General features: G+C 39.5%; 1 protein-coding gene across 1 annotated transcript in view; it reads left to right on the forward strand.

Moving 5' to 3' along the window:
* Positions 1-12,547, forward strand: part of LOC115598593 (von Willebrand factor D and EGF domain-containing protein-like) — a 173,305-nt gene extending 160,758 nt beyond the window's left edge. The window contains exons 26-28 of the mRNA XM_030454378.1: positions 4,533-4,628; positions 5,771-5,866; positions 12,486-12,547. Coding sequence (XP_030310238.1) covers positions 4,533-4,628; positions 5,771-5,866; positions 12,486-12,547 — 254 coding nt within the window. The remainder of the gene's footprint in view (positions 1-4,532; positions 4,629-5,770; positions 5,867-12,485) is intronic.
* Positions 12,548-18,731: the final 6,184 nt, after the last annotated feature.

The raw sequence follows: 18,731 nt of genomic DNA on the forward strand, positions 1-18,731 counted from the left end.
TGCCAGATTATTTTTGATTCAAAAAGAATTAATGTGTGCAGTCTTGTTGTCAGGAAAGGACGTGGATGTTCAGCTGCAGCAAGGCATATTTCTGAAGCATTGCAGAGCATCACTTTCTGCCAAGATTTTAGAAGCCTGATTGAGTATCGCCTCTATTCCGACTTCAGGAGGGTGGCAGTGAAGGCTGTGCCACTTCAACAAAATTACAAGCTTTTCACTACTTATTAGTACCTGCTTCTAGGGAGACAAGGTGTAGTGGGGTACTTGCATCAAAATGTGGCTTAAGTTCAACTTGAAAAGTTTTTGCCTGCTGATTCACAGAAGCAGGGGGAGTCTGAAGGAAATGTCTGACTTCTGTTCATCAGCTTCTGCTGGCTGATGTGGTGGCTGTTTCTTAGAACAAGAGATTACTTTTAAGATGTACAGTCCAGCAAGGCATGCCCAGTGTTTAACTTTGCCCTTCTGGCTTTGCAGAGCAGGGATATTTTGCTTCATACTGGATATGTTTTGGGGGAATCATTACTGTGAACTAATGGCAAGAAGAGTAGGTAGAGGAAAACACTGGAATTGCAGGTGTCTGTTGTTGATGCTGCTTACACCAGAAGCACCTACTTCACTTTACAGACAGTATTTGAGATGCTTTCTTTTGACTGACAAAGCAGGAGGTCTGACTACCTTAAAGATATTAGGGCTGAACTATGGAGTTGAGCTCCGTGGAGGTTGATAAAAAGACTTGCAAGAAGCATTTCACTGGGTCAAATCAGCCTAGAGGGAATAAGCTATGAAAAGGGTCACAGCAAATTTTAAGTGATTGTAAGGTCAAAATGCATTAAAGCCATCAAAGGGAAATAGCTGCTGCATAAAAACTTAGGGACTTGCAAATGGCTTTCAGCACACAGAAGAATTAAGCACATTTTGTCTGTTCTGTGCAACACCTGTGTTTTATCTTAACACCTGCAGCTGCTTGTTACCTTATCAGAATCACTCCTGACCAGATATACAGCACATAATCATGTTTTGTCCTTAACCTGCATTACCACCTTCAGCATAAGCTTACTTTATCTAACTTCCCAGTTATGGAAAACAGAAGACTGTGCAAGTCCTTTCTAGTTTCAGATTGTGGCTTTACAGAACTGTGGAGCATTATAAAACTGAGTAACTTTATTCCTCTCTTGTACATGGAATTCTGTGCTTCAGTTCTTACTGAAGAGCATGGAAATGTTGAGGATGATAGGAAGGGGAATGGGATTACTGGCACGATGACCACCAGCAAGCTTGCACCCAGGATGTGTTGATAGCACAGGACTCTCCCTGCCCCCAGCAATGTATCCTACCAAACTAAGAGAAGGCAGGAATATGTTTACCTCTGTGTCACTAGACCTAGTCCCCAAGGAAGGTGGAAAATCTGCCAAGCCACTGTTGTCCTTGGGTCAAGATGCCAGGTATTTTTCAATGGGAGGGGAAAAAAAGAAATGTGAGTCTTTTCAAAGTCATCAGTGCCTGGGAGGATTAAGATAATTCGATTTGCTCTCCTAGTGTCTGATAATTTATTTAGTTTTCCTGTGAGAGGCTGTAACATTTTTGTTTGCTATTTTGAAATTGGAGCTCCTCCACAGAGGCTGAGGTGTGGGACTAGCAGGGATCCAAATGAGTTATCATCAACAAATGTTGAAGTCTGCCTGATGGGTATTGAAATACGCTCGTGTTTAAGAAAGTTAAAGAAAGGGAGAATAAGTTGGAGATGTCAGGCAGGAAAAGGAGAGGGATAACACCACATTTATTCACAGAAAGTTGCTCATGAGTTCCCTAGCAAGAAGAGAAGGATCTGCCCCAGAGGACAGGCAGGCAGAGGTGCCCCTCCAGTTCAGAACAGGTTTGGTACTTCCCTTCCTTCACTTGGAATTGAGCTCCTTTGGATTTATCACCCAAGGGAGAGATGCCATAAAATCACAGAGAATCACACAGAACATTGTAAAGTAAGTTCATGCTGTATTTTCAGAGTCATTTGTTCATTTGTAAGGCAACTGAACAAAGAGAAAGAGATCCCAAGTTGAAAGCCAGTTTGTAACTGGTACATTTGGCTCAGACCAAGTCGGAACCTCACCTGTTGCTTAAAATTTTGCTGCAGATTGAGCTAGAACATGTTCAGTTACACACAAACTGACAAAGAAATGTTAATTAAAAGTACACTAATTTGATGCTCTGTAATTAAAGGATCAGACTATTGTTCTACAAGTTAAAAAATCTATCAATAAAAACAACCTGGAATATCTGAAATGCAAGTGTTTCTAGAACATTAAAAACAAACAAAGTATAAAAAAAGCACCTGTTGGAACAAGTGCTACTGTACTTCTAGTTACTTTTTATTTGCTTTACTTTTTAAGGGGTGGAGGAAAGACATTGTTCATATGATCTCAAACTCAAATATCTAGATTTCAGCTGTATGGTTTTGGGCCAGCAGGTGAGCACTGGGGATAATACAGTCTGTGAAAGTGACAAAGCATCCAGTCATTTTGTATCCAAATTTTGTAATTTGGGGTCATCTTTTCTAAATTCTGAATACACGAGCTGTTTTATAATCAAAATGGGACATCAAATACAACACAAAGTAAAATTTTAAGTCAGAAGTCCATTATTGGAGACATGAGGTGAAAAGGGGAAGAAAAAGGAAAAGGAAGAATAAAAGATTAAATTATTTCAAGTTATGGTTGCCAAAAGACTTTGAACTCATCTATGCTTTAACTAGTGGTTGAAGCACTTTTTGATAGCTCAGCAAGAACTGTAGATCCCTGTCAGCCTTTAATAAGCAGAGGCCAAAATTAAAGCATGGATCAAGAGAGGCAGAAAAAGAAGGAAAAAAAAAAGGATGACAGTTTAAGGGCTTGGATCCAAGCAGCCCTTATAAGCACGGGTAAGTCTGACCTGCCTGAGGGCAGGTCACTGTGCTGAGGGATCCAGGAGGATTGGCAGAGAGCAAAATGTAAATGTAGCAGCCAACTGAGAACAGCAACATAGCCCTGAAAACTGCCAGGGCAGCAGCATCTCCACTGGAGGAACAGACCAGGGCACAAAAGCTACCAAAACAATATTTCAGTGCATCCCAGGAATAATTAATGAGTCCAAATCCACCTATGTGAAAATGCTTGATCATATCCAAGATCATATCTTCCATTGAATAAAAGTTGCATTATTTTTGCATGTTATTTCTTAATACTAATATTTTGAGGTTCTTGCAGGATTCCACCTCTTACAGTAAAGCTCTGAGGGAGGAGTTGTGGCAGTTTCACAGCACTGCATGTTGTGCTTCTCCATTTGAAGAGAGGACTTGAAAATCTGAATGGCTCCAGCATTAGTATTCAAGTTCTGTTCTTCCTGCTGCTGTGCCAAAAGACATCACAACCTCAAGGCTCACAGAGACACTTGTAGAGCTGCATTTCAGCTGTCAGCCCCCTCGGTGCCTGTAGGAACAAGCAGCCTGTTCCCTGTCCCTGCTCCCAGCAGCCACTCCATTCCACAAGCAGGGAAGGCTGATGCCAGCAAGGAGCCACTAGGAAATCCCATTGTACCCATGAAGCTCTAAACATGGGAGAAGCCCATTTGACACAGGTGTGTTCTTAAAGCTTCATTGCTGATTTGAGGCTCATAGCCCAGTCCAACCCCTTGCCATGGAACAGAGCTTTGCCAATGGCTACAGGTACCTTTTTACAGATATAAAAGGCAAATCATTCCCAGTCCAATCACAGCAGCTACATGGATCTAAACCACATTGCCTTGGTGGGTCCTTCCTGCACTTAATAAAGCAGGCAAAGAGAAAGAGGAGAGGAAGACTTTGGGTTTCTGCTTATGGTATCTGCCTCTACCAAAGCAGGTTGGGATGGCAGACGTCAGAGCAGTGAGATTTTGCTCTTGAGTGTTGTGAAACAACACTGTTGATAAAAACAGGGCTTAAATTGAGACACAAAAGTTAGTAATTAAGAGTTCTAATGAAATTAACCATCATCTGCTTTCTTATTTATAGGAAGGAATAAAAGAAAAAGGTAAGTCCTTTAACAAATAATGGTGTGGGAAATAGATCTATGTAGTCTTTAAACTTCGTTGAATGCAAAAACATTCCCAAAATAATGTGAGACCAATCTGTCCTCTTAAAGGCTTTTCTTATCCAAATGAACATCTGAGAACATCTTGTCCCATCAGGAAATGAAAGCTGTACCAAGTCCTCAGTCTGTCCACAGCTGCCTCAGAAAACTTTTTATTTGGTTTTCAGACAATCCATGCAATCAGTGCCTCTCTAGTTTCTCTGGTGAGGCAGCTCTCACTGGGACTCCCCTGAAGAGCTTCCAGATTAAGTGTAGCATTTTTTCCAGAAGGATTTATGGGACCTATCAAGCCCTTCTGCTTCAGCTTCTCAAATCCAAATGACTTTTCTGGTTTTTAATTGCAAGCTACTGAACCCTTGGGAAATGAGTAAGTCTCCAGGAATGCCTTCCCTCATTTCCCAGCTCCCATGTTCTTCCTTCTTCATCTACCTGCAGGTGTCTGTGACCCCATGTGCATGAATGGAGGGAAATGTGTTCACCCCAACATCTGTGACTGCCCCTCTGGCTGGAGAGGAAGGCACTGTAATAAACGTAAGCATCTCTACTGCCCATCAAACAGATTATAAATATTACTTAGTCAATTACTTATTGATGCCTGTCAGCATCAATTGTAATCTTCTTTTAATATTAAAAAACAATGTAGTGAATGGAAGCTGTTTTGCTACTTCAGCAGTTTCCAGAAAAAAACTTTTAAGTGCAGGTAATAGGAAATGGTATAAACATTCCATGCTTGCAAAGGAAAAAATCTGTGTAGGAGAGCCCTGGTTCTGCTTCATGCAGCTGTTTGGTAGGCATCTTGTTGTGAAAATTTGTTTTTATAGTAAAAAACACGAAGCTTTGATTTGGTGTTTTGTTGAATGTTCTTATACTTTACAGAGAAATGCCATATATTTCAAAATACAGAACGATTTAAAGCCTGCCACAAAGCCCTCCAAGGGGTTTATACTCTCAAGGTCACCAGATACATTTTGGTGCATAATTTGGAAAAGGATGTGTTCTTACTCTGTAACTCTACCAGATCTGACTATAGTTACATTAAAATGTAATTAAAAACCCTCTCATCCTGAAATATTTTCAAGGAATACTTTTCCTTACCTGGCTATTCATTACCATGACTCACAGAGAAGCTGAATAAATTTATAATCAAGATGACATACTGTATGTAAAGCAGACTAAAACATTGGATTCTTACCCTTTGGGTCCTGATAGTAAATATGATTTTAGAACCAGTTTTTTAACATTTTAATACTAATAATTTATTCAGAAATTCTGAAGCAAGTTTGTGTCTCTCACATATATTCACCAACACATATGTTTGGTGTTTCAGGCTCTCTAAAGAAATAATACATGTAATAAAGGTATCAGACTTTACTGTAAGAATCTGTTGATTTATAACATGGAACACATAATATGTATATAACACAGGGAGAGTATTTGTGGCTGATTTTGAGCTGAGCATTATAAAGAGCAAAAGTACCAGGCCATCAGAGAGAAATTTCTTAAGAAGCAAATGTAAGAGACAACTGAACACTGATTATCTGATGAATATAACCCATTCACTTCAGAAATGAGCCACATGGAGCAAAACCTAGCAGGTCACTCTTTCAGACAGATCTTGAACATCCAGATATGTCATGTACCTCTGCTCACTGGTTTCATGTCAATCTGTGCAGCTGTTTGCCTGCAGAAGTGTCTGAATGGTGGAGAATGTGTAGGTCCAAACATCTGTGAGTGCTCGGAAGGATGGACAGGGATGCTGTGCCAGACCCGTAAGTCCTGCTTTAATTTCTGCAGTTCTGAAACCATGCACATTGTATCAGAGATTTTTGCACTTTAGATTTTCTAACAGATGTATTTTGTGTCAGTTTTACAGTTGGACTCAGTGATCTTAAAAAATCTTAAAAGATGATTCTGTGATTCTAGTACATGTAAAAGTCAACCATAACGTGATTAGCACCCAGATTCTGCCTCATATTTATCAGAATTGTCCTATGCTGCCAGTAAAACTGTGACTTTCAAAGACGTTTCTGGGCTCAACATCAGTATGAGAAAGACCTGACTCACCTTTTACTTATGGACTCTGACTCAACCTGTCAGACAGAATTAGTGGTCGTCACATTGGATAATTAGAAATACAAGAGAAAAGGAAAGAAAGAAAAAAAAAACAAGAGAGAAAGGAAAAAAATAAAGGAAAAAAAGAAGAAAAAAAGAAAAAAAGAGAAAAAAGTAAAGGAAAAAAAAATAAAAAAAATAAAAAAAAATAAAATAAAGAGATGGCATGAAGCACAGAAAGCACTTCTATGGATCTGCAAACCTAAAAGTCTGACCCTGTAGAAGCTACTTGTCCAGTCCAGTTGGGTGGAAGTATGTATGTGTGGTGGGACTGGAAGACCTGGAATAGGAGGACACCTCTTATTGCTGCTTTTGAGCAGGTTCTCTTCGTTTTGTGTATGTTATTAGCTTTACAGTAAAAGGGCATGAGGAAAATATCAAGACATTGTCCCCTTTAAAGGGTAATCTTTCTTTCCCCTCACACTTACAGAGCATAATTACTTATGGAAATCTTTTGTTAGCTAAATCCCAGTGGCTGTGTAATTGTTTCTTTGTGCCAGCTGTCTTCTAGTTTGAACATGGTAATGTTTAAAGTTATTTAATAGTTGATGACATATTCTTGACTCAGTTTATTAAATAAAAAAATAGGTTGTGTTTCTTTCTATGAAAGTCAGGCTCACCATCATTAACAATATTTGCTGCCCTATGCAGGCACACATCCCAAGGCAATATTTTATATATCTATCTAACCTTTGCTCCAAAACTTTGCTCCAAATCCATTCACTCACTCTGGTTTTACTGTTCCTTCACTGTAGTGGGCAATTAAATCAGGTTTTGGTCCAAAAGGAGTTGAATGAAACTCCTAGATCCCAGAGCAAATGCAAATAATCACCAAGTGGTTGGAATTTCTGGGTTTTTAAGTTGAAAGAGAGAAGGCTATTGTCAGGCAGCAGATGGCAAGGTCTTAGAATGTTGCTCCAGGGTATTCACTGTGAGGCAGGAATGAAGCAGGGGAACAAAAAAGTCTTCATCCTCACAGATGTTAGGTACACTTTTGCACAGGAATGTAACCCCTGGAAGGAAGCCTGATTTTGTGTGTTAATGGGAGGCTACTCACCCAAATCCAGAACTCAATGAAAAAAATTTATTTTTCTGTCTAAACCTAAAAAGCCTCTGAGTGTGTCCCTTGCCTTCCCCTGACTGCCAGCAGCAGCCAAGAGGACTGAAACCAACCTCTGGCTCCATCTTTTTGTTCCTCTCCTGTTCCTTTGGCCTCTTCCCCATTGCCCAGCACTGCAGGAGCAGTGAGTAGTAGTGGGAGCAGTGAGTTTCTGGTGAGGAGGTGCTGGGTTTGTCATACTACTCCCCTCTGCAAAACTGCTTTGTCATATTTAAGTTCCCTGAGGTTTCCCTGGGCTCAACATCCCCTTCTTGCATGGATGCATCTCTCCAAGTTTAACAGGGCTGAACACAGCCTTGATTTGCACCACTGTAACAACAACCTTTGGCTGGTAACCTTAACAAGAGGGTGAAATATTTACATTATAAAATAAAAAAGTAGTAGAACATATTTGTAGTGCTATTTGAATATTATTTCATGGGCTATATTAATTTATTACATTAAAAATTATATAAATCACGAGATAGTATTTATTATTTTGTATGAAAATGTATTATCATATCTAGTAATTATCTTTTTCGGATTATCCATCTAAATGTTTTTTCCATTTCATAATTCCAAAACTCCATCTCACTCTACACGTAACATTCCAGATAACTTTTCCACTGTCCAGAAGCAATTAGGGCTGGATTGTCTCTCTGGGGCTTTTTCAGGGTTAGGAGGAGGTTAAATAACCCCAACTTCACTCTTTATTGTCAGCCCATGAATTCAGGCAGCTGCCCTTACCAGGATGGCAGAGATGGAAAGGAAGATACAGGTTTCCTCTAGACACTGAACCTCATTTTTAATTTATTTGCTTCCTAACACACATCCAGTGGGCTGACTCAATCCAAGGATCTAAGGAGACTTCCATTATTATTTTCTAAATATTTCTGAGAAGGAAAACATGCTTCAGTTCTCTCTGCTGAGGCAGGTAGCCAGAGCAGGCCATTAAACCAAAAAAAGAGGCAATGGACAAAATACTGAAAATTCATCTTGGTCAGCTACTTTTGATTTATCTTTGATAAGAAGTCCCAGATCCCCTTCACGAGGGCATTTTCTCAGTTTGGAAGCAGCAGTAGATACAGCCTTCCCAATATTTAAAGTTTCTCTTCATTCTTCTGTAAAACCAGAAAAAGCAAAACATAACCCTCTCTACCTTTAGGTCCCTGAAAACTGATTTAAACACAAGTGCAAATACAGGTGCTTCTTTCACTGGGAAAACAGGGCACAGACCTCAGTCACAAGTGATAGTCCAAAATGCTTCAACCTTCCAGCAGACGATGCCAATGACAGCAACCTACAGCAGATTTTCAGCTGTTGCAATGCAGACTGGCAATGTCTAAATCAGAATAGTTTTAGCTCTAAAGTAGTTGAATAATGTCTCAGAGAGCTGGACAAGGCTGTGTTGTCAGCCTAAGAAGCTTATTTCTAATTTGGAACAGGTCTGCTACATTTTGGAGATGAAATCATATGAGCAAAAATTTTGCTTCTTTTGCAATGATGTGCAGGGAAATTGCACCTCCATGGCATGCACTGAATTAAGAATTTCTTAATGCTACATCAGTCCCCATCCCAGAGACATCCCAGAGACACCTCTGCAGGCTGTTTTTCTTCCAGTTTCCCCAATCTCTGGCTGCGACAGAACTGCAGAACTTTGCAAGAGTGAATGTAGAGATTGTTAGGAGACATTTGTAACCAATAAAACACAACAGTCCCCTTCTATCAGACTGGAAATAAAGAGGTCAGCCAGAGAATAGTTTTCTTTCCCACTCATCTGTAACTGAACACAATACCTTCTGAAAGAGAATCGATAAAGTAGGTCATTTGTCCCAACAAATAAGGTGCATAGTGAGATATACACATTATCCTTGATAAATACCTATGACTTTGATGGTAATACTTGAAGGGATAACAGTCATGTTTCAGACTGGATTGCAAATGTAGGGAAATTACCTTTCAGAAGGCCAGGTTAAAAAATGTCATTTGAAATATTCAGCATGTCCCAGCTACAGAAACCAGCAGCTGTACAGGTTAGGAACCTTCCCTTAGAAGCCTTTTTTTTTTGTCTGACTTTGCTTTTAGCTTTCACAACAGTGACACAGATACTCCAAAATTTCCCCTCTGAAAGCACAGAATTTCAGGGCCACTTTGTTTTCCTCAGGGATTTCCTTCCCATTCCATGTTAGACACCCAGCCTAAAGCTCTGTGGCTTCCCCTGGACCCCTGCCCTGTGAACTCACACCCCTCTTTCTTGAGCAGTGAAAACCTGAGAGTACAACCTTGTTGCTGTGACAGATACAGCCAAAACACACCCCAAAATGTCATAAGGCTTCTGGCTAGGGATATAAGTCTGTTGTTTAAGGCTCTGGATGCAGGATCAAGGTATAATACTAATAATTAATTACAAAGTATAAGAAGGTTATAGTTGTGAAGGATCTTCATCATTAAAATTCATGCTGCTATCTTCTGTTCTAATATTATTGAACCCATCCTGGCTCCTCGTTGCCCTTCAGAATATCTTCTCTTTATTTGCATGTTATAAGTGTCAAGCTTATAGCCTTATAATTTCCTCAACATTCTTCCTTGTTCTCTCTCTGCCTTTAACAACATCTCAGACAGGCTTTCTTCTAGCTTTCCTATGTAACCCTTTCAAATCTTAAAAAGAGAAAAATCTTAAAGAAGAATGTGGTTTTCATGCAAATCATAGCTCTGTTCTTCCAACATCCAGGGATAAATCTCTTTCTGTAAGGGGCATTTATTGATTATAATTTTAACATAAGCTTAGCTTATTAAATGACTTTCTTTACTGAATCTGTACAGGATGATGCATACATAGCCTGTGTCATTTTTAGTGTTTAGTGGCTTAGCACCCTTTGTAAATACATTTATGAAATATTCATTTGAACTTCAGCTACGTTATTATCCTCTATGATTTCAATTCCAATTTTCTTCCAGAATGTTTTTAACTTTTCTCCTAACTGAGCTCTTGTTTTTCTGAGCACTCCAGCAGGTAGCAGTGGGTGGAGAGGGAGAGACAGGCAGGTAGCAAAGGATTAAAAAGGAAGAAAGCTTTTTTCTTTCTCTTGTTTGTTTGCACCAGCTGCAAATCAAAGAAACCACAGATGGATCAGAAGTCTGGTACCTTATCTAATGCCAGTTCTTCTGCCCATGCATAGCAGTACCCTATAGCCCTAGCTGCTATAGGGACCTCCAGAAGCCTCCTCCTCTCCTTCCCATACCAGTTCTTATTTTATCCACTACTGAGATGAAAGGAGATTCAACTTCCATTGGTCCCCAGCCCAAGTTTGTTTCAAATGGATGGTAGTTATATCATACACAGATGTCTGTAGCAGTAATAACACACACAGTCCTCTCTCTTCTAGTTTCCTGCTCAGTGTAACTCAAGTGCTGTGGGCACCAGGAGCCCTTTCTGCTGACACCACGCTCCCAGTTGGAGGCATTTTGGTTCACCCAAAGGAAACTCAGGTTTTTCCAGTTATCAGTCTGAATTCTTTCAAAGTTGGTGAGGTAGCACTTGGCAGATGATGAGCACAGTGTTCCAGCTTGAGCTGGAGTTCTTTCCTCCTCTGCCCCATCTGCACCCAGCATCCAAACTTGGGCCTCACCCTCCCAGAAGAAGGAAAACTTTGAGGTTTGCAGCTGCCTGCTCTGGGTCTTAAGGAGTGTTCTGCAACAGACCCTAACAAAACCTTGCTTCATAAAAACTTAGTTTAACAAAACAGCACTTTTATCTATGCAAAATAGCAGGAATTTATCAACTAGCCCTTCCATTAGGAGGGCAAGTTGTTCACTCCAGGTCACTGGGATGCTATAGCAGATCTCCCCCTGCCACAGCTGGAAAAAGCAGCACCTAAAGGTCACCAGGATGTCCAGATCTCTGTGTGCTCCTGTTCTGGCCATGCTATGGGTCAGTGGTTTTGACCCAGCATGAACCCTCCCTGCCTGACTGTACTCAGAAGCACTTTGCAAAACAAATTCTAGAATTTGTTCCTTTATCTCCTGAATTTGTTGAAACTGATTTGCTGTGAAAAAGTCCTCGTAGGGATATTTTAAACTCTTTCAAATCTGATGGAGCGTTGATAAAGGAGATGGGAGTGGAACATAGGTATGTATTTATTTTTAGATCTATCTTAGCAGTGTATGGTTTGCAGCATCCCATATGACTCTGTCACAAAAGAAAATATAAGATTCCACTTGTTCATCCACATCTGACCAATTTCAAAACATTTATTTGGACTGCCTGTAACTAGGATACATTATTCTGATGATATTTATAGGAGTTTTAACTCCTGAGATCTAATTAAAATACTATGACATGTGTGTTCTTCTTGAACTGGCACCCTATGAATTGCCTGTTCCCTTTCCTCTATGCCAAAACAGTGTCATAATGATACAGATTGCTAATGAGGTTGAGGAACTGTCTGAAATTTTAATAATTCAGTTGACTCTCTTTTTTCTTTCTTGCAAACAAAGAATGCAGATTGTCTTATTAGCAAAATGTCTGGAAATGGGTGGGACTCTAAAGGACACTGGTACTCAAATTGGAAAAGTTTTTCTGATTCTTTTTTATATGGAATAAGCAGATCTTTGCTGGTTCTCTGGAGCCATGAAATTCCATGCTCTTATGCCCTGGTTTCCAGGTGTGTCAAGAGTGCAGTTCACCAAATTCTCCCTTTTATTTATTGTGATACAATCACCTCTGTGAGGATATATTTAATGTATCTTTTCATCTCCAGTAAAGAATGAATCTTTTAACAGCTGCTATTGCAATTGAAACAAAAGAAAGTAAATTTTGTCACAAATGTGACCAAACCACCAATGCCCAGAATTTATCCTGGCTTTCAAAATTCTGTCTTGCACTGATCATTTTCCAGCTGAGCCAAGGCAATTTCTTTGGCACAGTCTTATCTTTCCCCACTATTTGGGAGAAAAGGAAAAAACAAAGAAAATTGTAAATGTAACAGACACATAGGCATGAAAAAGCCTATGTCAAACTATCTTAAATGCTGCAATGTTTTTATTGTACTTTTCTCTACCATATGAAACTACAGAATCATAATATATTTTGTCACAACATTTTCAAAAATATCTAAATAGTCCATTTCTAATTAAAAGACATAGAATAAGTGTATAACTGTATCTTTCATTTGTTGCACTTTGTGAGCAAAAATGTCTGTTTGGAAGCAGATGCCTAAGACCAAATATCTGTGCTTAGAGAAGTGGCTATACTGGTTCAGCATGTGAGAAGAAGGTAAAGTCCAAAACCAATGAATCAGATGGTAAGGGCAAAAATAAATAAATGTAAGCAAAATAGTTTACAGGAAAATGGATTCAAGTCTTGTTAATCCTAAGAGATGTAATTAAGGTTTTAAAATAGCTTAAAGGGACTTTCATGACTGCTCAGCTGCCAGACTAACCCTGTATCCTGGTTCTATACAAAATCCTCCCCTAAGGAAGAGTTTAATACCTGAAATTAAAAACCCACAGAAGTTTTGTCTATTCTGGTAGATAGGGTCATCCTTAACACAATGCTCCTGTCCAAACCCACAGATCATGTAAGCAACAAACCCTGGAGAAAAATATTTAGTGCAGTCCAACCTAAGCCTGAAAGCTTTTCTGAATTGCAAGTGCAACCTGTTCCTCCCCACCAGATGCCCCTCCACTTGCTTTTCACCCTCCTGCCTTCCTACCTTTGCCTCTTGTTTGCAATGTCAAATCCCAGCCCTTGCACCCAGGAGGTGTGTGAGCAGCAATCACTTTTGTTCATTCCCACTCCAGCCCAGTGGCTGCTTCACCTGACTGAGCCTGGCCTCAAAAACTTCATTAAATGTCACTGCAGACTGTAGTGAAATGAGGCAACCAGGTGCCACTGATTGCCAGGGAGTGGGCATGAGCTTGTGTCAAGCCCACCTGTGCCTGATTAGAGCCTTTTATTGGCCCCCTGGTCCTGCTCATGCGCAGTGGGGGCCCACCCTAATTAGGCACAGGTGGGCTTGACACAAGCTCATGCTCACTCCCTGGCAATTAGTGGCACCTGGTTGCCTCATTTCACTACAGCAGACCTAGCCAAAAATTAGCAAAATAAAAAAAAAAAAATAATTCTCATGGCCAGAGAGGGATCCACCTTGCTTCTCCAAGTCGCTTAAAATGGTCTTTTTAAGGTGGACTCTCCTAGCACATGTTAGAACTTTCTACCCAGTGGATTCTCCTGCCTGTGCTCAGACAGAGCTGGTGGCTCTAAATCTTCTCTGCCCTCCAAGGTGAATGATGGCCCAAACCTGCAGCATCTCTCCTGGTCTGTGTCTTGCTGCCATAGCTGTTTCTGTTGCATTTGGAAGAAACAATGATTTCCTCCTCCCAGGCAATGACCAAAGCAAACTGAAGACCAGTGGCTGCACATCTCCTTTTGCATGAATTTGAGAAGCAGTGAGTAGGGCAAATATTAAACTCATCCCTCAAAAATTCCCACCCAGTAAGCCATGGTTTGCAAGGTTACAACACATCTGACAGCTGGGCTTGCCCTGACCATCCCAGGAGTTCACAACTTTGAGCTCACTTTATCCCCTTGCATTACCACTAAGGCAAAACCTTATTTTCTGCCTTGCCTGTGGTGCCTTATCAGTGTATGTGTCACCTGGAATTTCCCCTTCTGTTCTGAGTGCTGCTTTACTCCATATCTTGCACCTCTTGTTTCTCAGAGAGTCTTCTCCCTTTCAGAGCCACAAATACCCAAAGCTTTTTACATGTTTGACATTGCTGAGGGCCACGTTTTTAAGCCCTGGTCATTTCCTGTAACTCCAAGACTGTGACACTCAGATGTCCTGACAGGCCCAATCTCCAGCTTTCAAACAGCCAGGTTGCCCTGTCAGTTATCTGTACTGAAAGGCTAGGGGCAAAAATCAACATATTTTTATTGGAATTACATAATACATTAAGGGAAAGCATGGAAATCTATTCAGATGGGCACTTTATTCTATTAATGATAATTAGATTTTCATATCAGAAATAAATTTCAGTATGGATTTTCTTAACAAGTACATTCTCATACTAATTTACAGCTCCTACATCAATACTGAAATGCAGCTGATTTAGATAAGATGAGTAAGTGTAATTTTCTGTATATAAAATGTCTATTAAACAGGTTGGCTCTAGCCTGGGAAAATATGGTAGAGATTTGCTCAAGTAATTAACTGAAGTTGTTCAAATGAAAGCAGCAATATGCCAAGATAAACTGGAATTACTGTTTGCAGGTGTTTATATGCAGATTTTCCCAAGGTAGCTCAAGAATTGCCCTTTTAGATACAGCAGACTAAGATTACCAGGATGTCTTCAGAGTATTATTCTAGTTGTGAAAGTGGGAAGCATGGTATTTGTCATCTCACAAATGAAGTGGAACTTTGTTGCACTTAACAGAAAATATTAAATTAAAGAAAAAAAAAAAGGGTTTTGTTTTTCACATGAATAAATTATTACACAATAAATCAGTCCTGAAAGAAAAAGAGTAGAGAAAGATTTTCCATATTATGCACAGCCAAAATGCCAAGCTATCAATGATACATGCAAACAAATGGGTCTCTCTAGCAATGATTCAACTCATATTTTTTGACTGTTTGGAGTACTCTTCAGTTTCACAGCTTATTCTGCAGAAATACTGATTGGCTGCACTGATATGAATGTGCATTGCTTTGATGTGAAGAAGGAAAAATACTGAATTAAAGAGAATTAACAGATTTCCTTCAATCCAGGAGCCTTGCTGAAAGCTAGAACCAAGTTAGCAATTAAAATTATAGACTTCATGGTGTTGAGTTGAAATTACATGGCTTATATTACATGACAGCAAATGAGCTAACCCACCAAAAGACTAAAATTATGAGAGATATTAAACTTCAAATCTCATTTACTGGCATGCTTTACTGTAAATCATAAACATAGGAATTCATACCCATTTTATTGTAGAAAAGTTGGGGTGATTGGGGTCCCAGAAGTTGACTTATCAGTCTGAATCAGGTACAAGACAAATTATATCAGCTTCTCCAAACCAGTCAGTCATGGAAATATCACAATTTCTCTAAGAAATTTGTTGAAGTATTTAACTACATAGTTAGAGCAGTTTTGTTTTTTCTAACACTGAACATAAACCCAATCTGTTGCAAGTAAAACTGATGCTTCTTGGCGTGACCTCAGCACAGAGAAAAGATTCTGCAGCACTTGCAGTAACAACAGGGACATGGTGGGAGTCAGAGTCTCCCCTGCCTTATTTTCTCTCTTTTTCCTAAGTTCAACCAACCAAGTTTCAAATCCTGCTCTCTAAGATGACTCCAGTTTCTCTGTCTCCTTCCTGAGTGCCAGCACCAGCTGGTGCCAAGGAGCTGCCTCCCCACGTGGCACCTGAGTCTCTGGTTAATAAATTGACAGCCAGAGATTTATATTTTTCTGTAGAAAAAACCTGCTCAGTCTTTCCCACAGCACTGGTGCCTTATCACTTATTTGTCATTTGGCACTGGTACAGTTGAGTCTTCCTCTCTGAGTGCCCTCTTTATTTTCTTCACTTAATTTTGTCTCAGGGATTTCAAGCTGTTTCCCCCATTTGTCAAGAAGATTTTGAATTCTGAGCTGCAAGTGAATCAAAAATATCACATCTCATTGTCCAAGACTTTGATGCAAGTTGTGGACAGCAGAAAAACCAGGCTCTTTGAGTGCCCATCTTGACAACAGATTATTGATAAAATTAGTCTTTACTCATTTTTTTTCTTGAACAGACCTTGCTCCTTACTTGTTTCATGTGGATCATCCTTGCTGACACAGCTGAGTCCTGTCAGAAGTCTCCCTAAAGTGGAAAATGTATCTGCTCGTGGTGGCTGCTCACCTTGTCATGTGTGGGGGATTTATATGTTGATTGTTTAATAATTTCTGTTAGGATTTTTTCCAGATAACAACTTAGTTTGAATGTTTGGCTGTCATTCCTTTGGTTTTCCTATTTTTTCATATTTAAAGATATTCACTTTGTTTCTTTGTACTATTTAGACCCTTTGGGAGTTCTCAAAGCAAATCACTGCTGGTTTAGAAAATGCATGTATAAAACAGACTGAGGTGAACCTTATGAAGTCCTGTTGACCTGGATAAGGTGTTTCATGTAAAGCTCCTCTTATTCACTAAGACTTTCCATATGATGAGTTAACACACAGTAGGTATCATGCCATAAATTCAAATCCCACTTTATTGCCCTATCATTCAACCTTTAAATAGACCTTAAATCTGACTTCTGATTTCTGCATCTAACACTCAGCTCCTTCCCTACTCTCCATTGTGTTCCTGTTCCTTTGTTATTTTGGATCATGTTAAACCTTTTGTCACATCTAATTTTTCCATGAAAGAAAGACATGGAGCACATTAGTCTGACCCTTGTCACCTGCAACCTTCTGCATGTGAGATTTACCACTGTGTTTGGCTATGGGAGTTAAAACTCATTCTTTTCTCTATTTCTATGAATCTTCAAATAATAGGAACAACACATTAGCAGTGGCATGTAAAAAATGTCAAAAACTCCTGAATTAATCTGGAGTGGAGCAGCCCCTTCCCAAACCTCAGCAGCAGCTGCCAAGAGATGCTCAAAGTGACTCCCCCTGGAGTTAACTGAATCCCCCCAAGCTCCCTCTCCTGAGGAATGAGATGCAAGGTTTTGTCTCTTACCCAGGAGACTGGTTTCCTGCTTTAACCTTAATTTCTGGTCTTCAATTTAGTTTCACCAAATTAGAGTGAAAAGTTCATTTTCAGCATTTTTTTTTTTTTTTTTTCTCCACACTATAGATTGAAAACATTGAAGAGTTAGGTACAGGGAGCGGGGGGAGAAAAAAAAAAAAGGTCTCACTGCAGACTCCTTTTTCTTTTAATTTCCTCCATAAACTAAATCATAGTAGTGTCTGGAATGTGGTTTTGCCAGTGCATTTGGAGAAGCTGGATGGCCCATATTTGTTTGATCAAGTTATTCCCCTTTCTCTGCTGCAATCTTTGGTATAGTTCCCCTTTGTGCAGTTAAGATTCCTTAATCTTAACTTAAGGACCAATATCTATTTTCCCAAATTATTCATCATCGTAGCTCTATTTCTCACACTTAAATTGCCAAGTGATTTGCCATTTATTTCTGACACTTTGGGTTTGTTTTGGACTTCTGCTAACCCAAGCCTGCCAACAGCATTCCTCAGAAGGCTAATGAACTTGCTAGAATAGCAACCACTCTCTTAGAAACCTTTTGCATATCTTTAATTTGTATTGACTCTTGGAGAGATCCAGATAATTCAGGGAGTCTCATGGCAGACATGAAGACAAATGCTCCTGCTGACTTTTACATTCAAAACAGTCATTAGAGCCCATTTGTTCAGGGCTGGAAGGGGTGACCCAAACAACCCAGACTGAACAGATCTCTTTTCTACTGGAACCACAGTGAAAAACTTCGGTGTGAGTCCCCAAACAGACAAAGACAATCACTGCATCATCCCTACAACAGGGAGGTTTTCAGAAAGTTGAAATTGATGCTGCTATCTGTGTCCTATCTGATTCCATCAAACATTTCTTGTTGTTTTGTTGTTGGTTTTTTCCCTTTCTAAATGGATTAATGTAATAGCATTAATTAAGCCAACAGAGTTAATTTAGGCTAAACAATGTTATCTAGTTAGATATAAATGGTCCATAATATTACACTACAAGCTATCATGATGGTGTATTTTCCCAATAACAGTTTAAATATTGATGTGCTAAACCTCCCTGTCTGCTGAATATTTATTCTGAGGCATAAAGGTACTGAGAAGCATCACTTGTAACAGAAAATCACAATTAAGGCAAACCTTATGTCAGATGGTTTTACCACTGGAATTTACCAATAAATCTAACAGCAACAGGCAATTTGTTCCCTGTGAATGAGCCCAGGGTCTGCCTTCTAAAGGTCAAACATCCTCCTGACTTCTGTACAGCCTGGAATGGAAGATGTTTCCAATAAACAATTCCTCCTTTTAGATAACCCTGTGCTGCACTGAGTGACCTTAACATCACTATCACTTTGTTCATTTATACAGTAAGAGACACTCCAAACCATGGTGCTCAAGTTATGGAAGTTGTATTCTTCACCAGTGAATATACAAGCCAGGCATCTGTGGGGCTTTAGGAAAAGCTGGCATGGCTGTTTCTAACATCTGTAATAAATAACTGGAAAGAATATGAGTTTAAAAAGGGAAAGTCAGGTATAAGCAGTATTGAGCTACACCTCTGTGTCAGTCTATTGGCCTGCTTATTACACAGGAATGTGGTTAATGATATTTAATGATTCTGTGATTACATTGATTAACATTAATGATTCTATGATTAGATAAATATAATTTTTTTCCCCACACAAATATACATACACC

Source organism: Calypte anna, chromosome 7 (assembly GCF_003957555.1).
Source record: "Calypte anna isolate BGI_N300 chromosome 7, bCalAnn1_v1.p, whole genome shotgun sequence".
In the NCBI taxonomy this organism is placed as follows: Eukaryota; Metazoa; Chordata; class Aves; order Apodiformes; family Trochilidae; genus Calypte; species Calypte anna.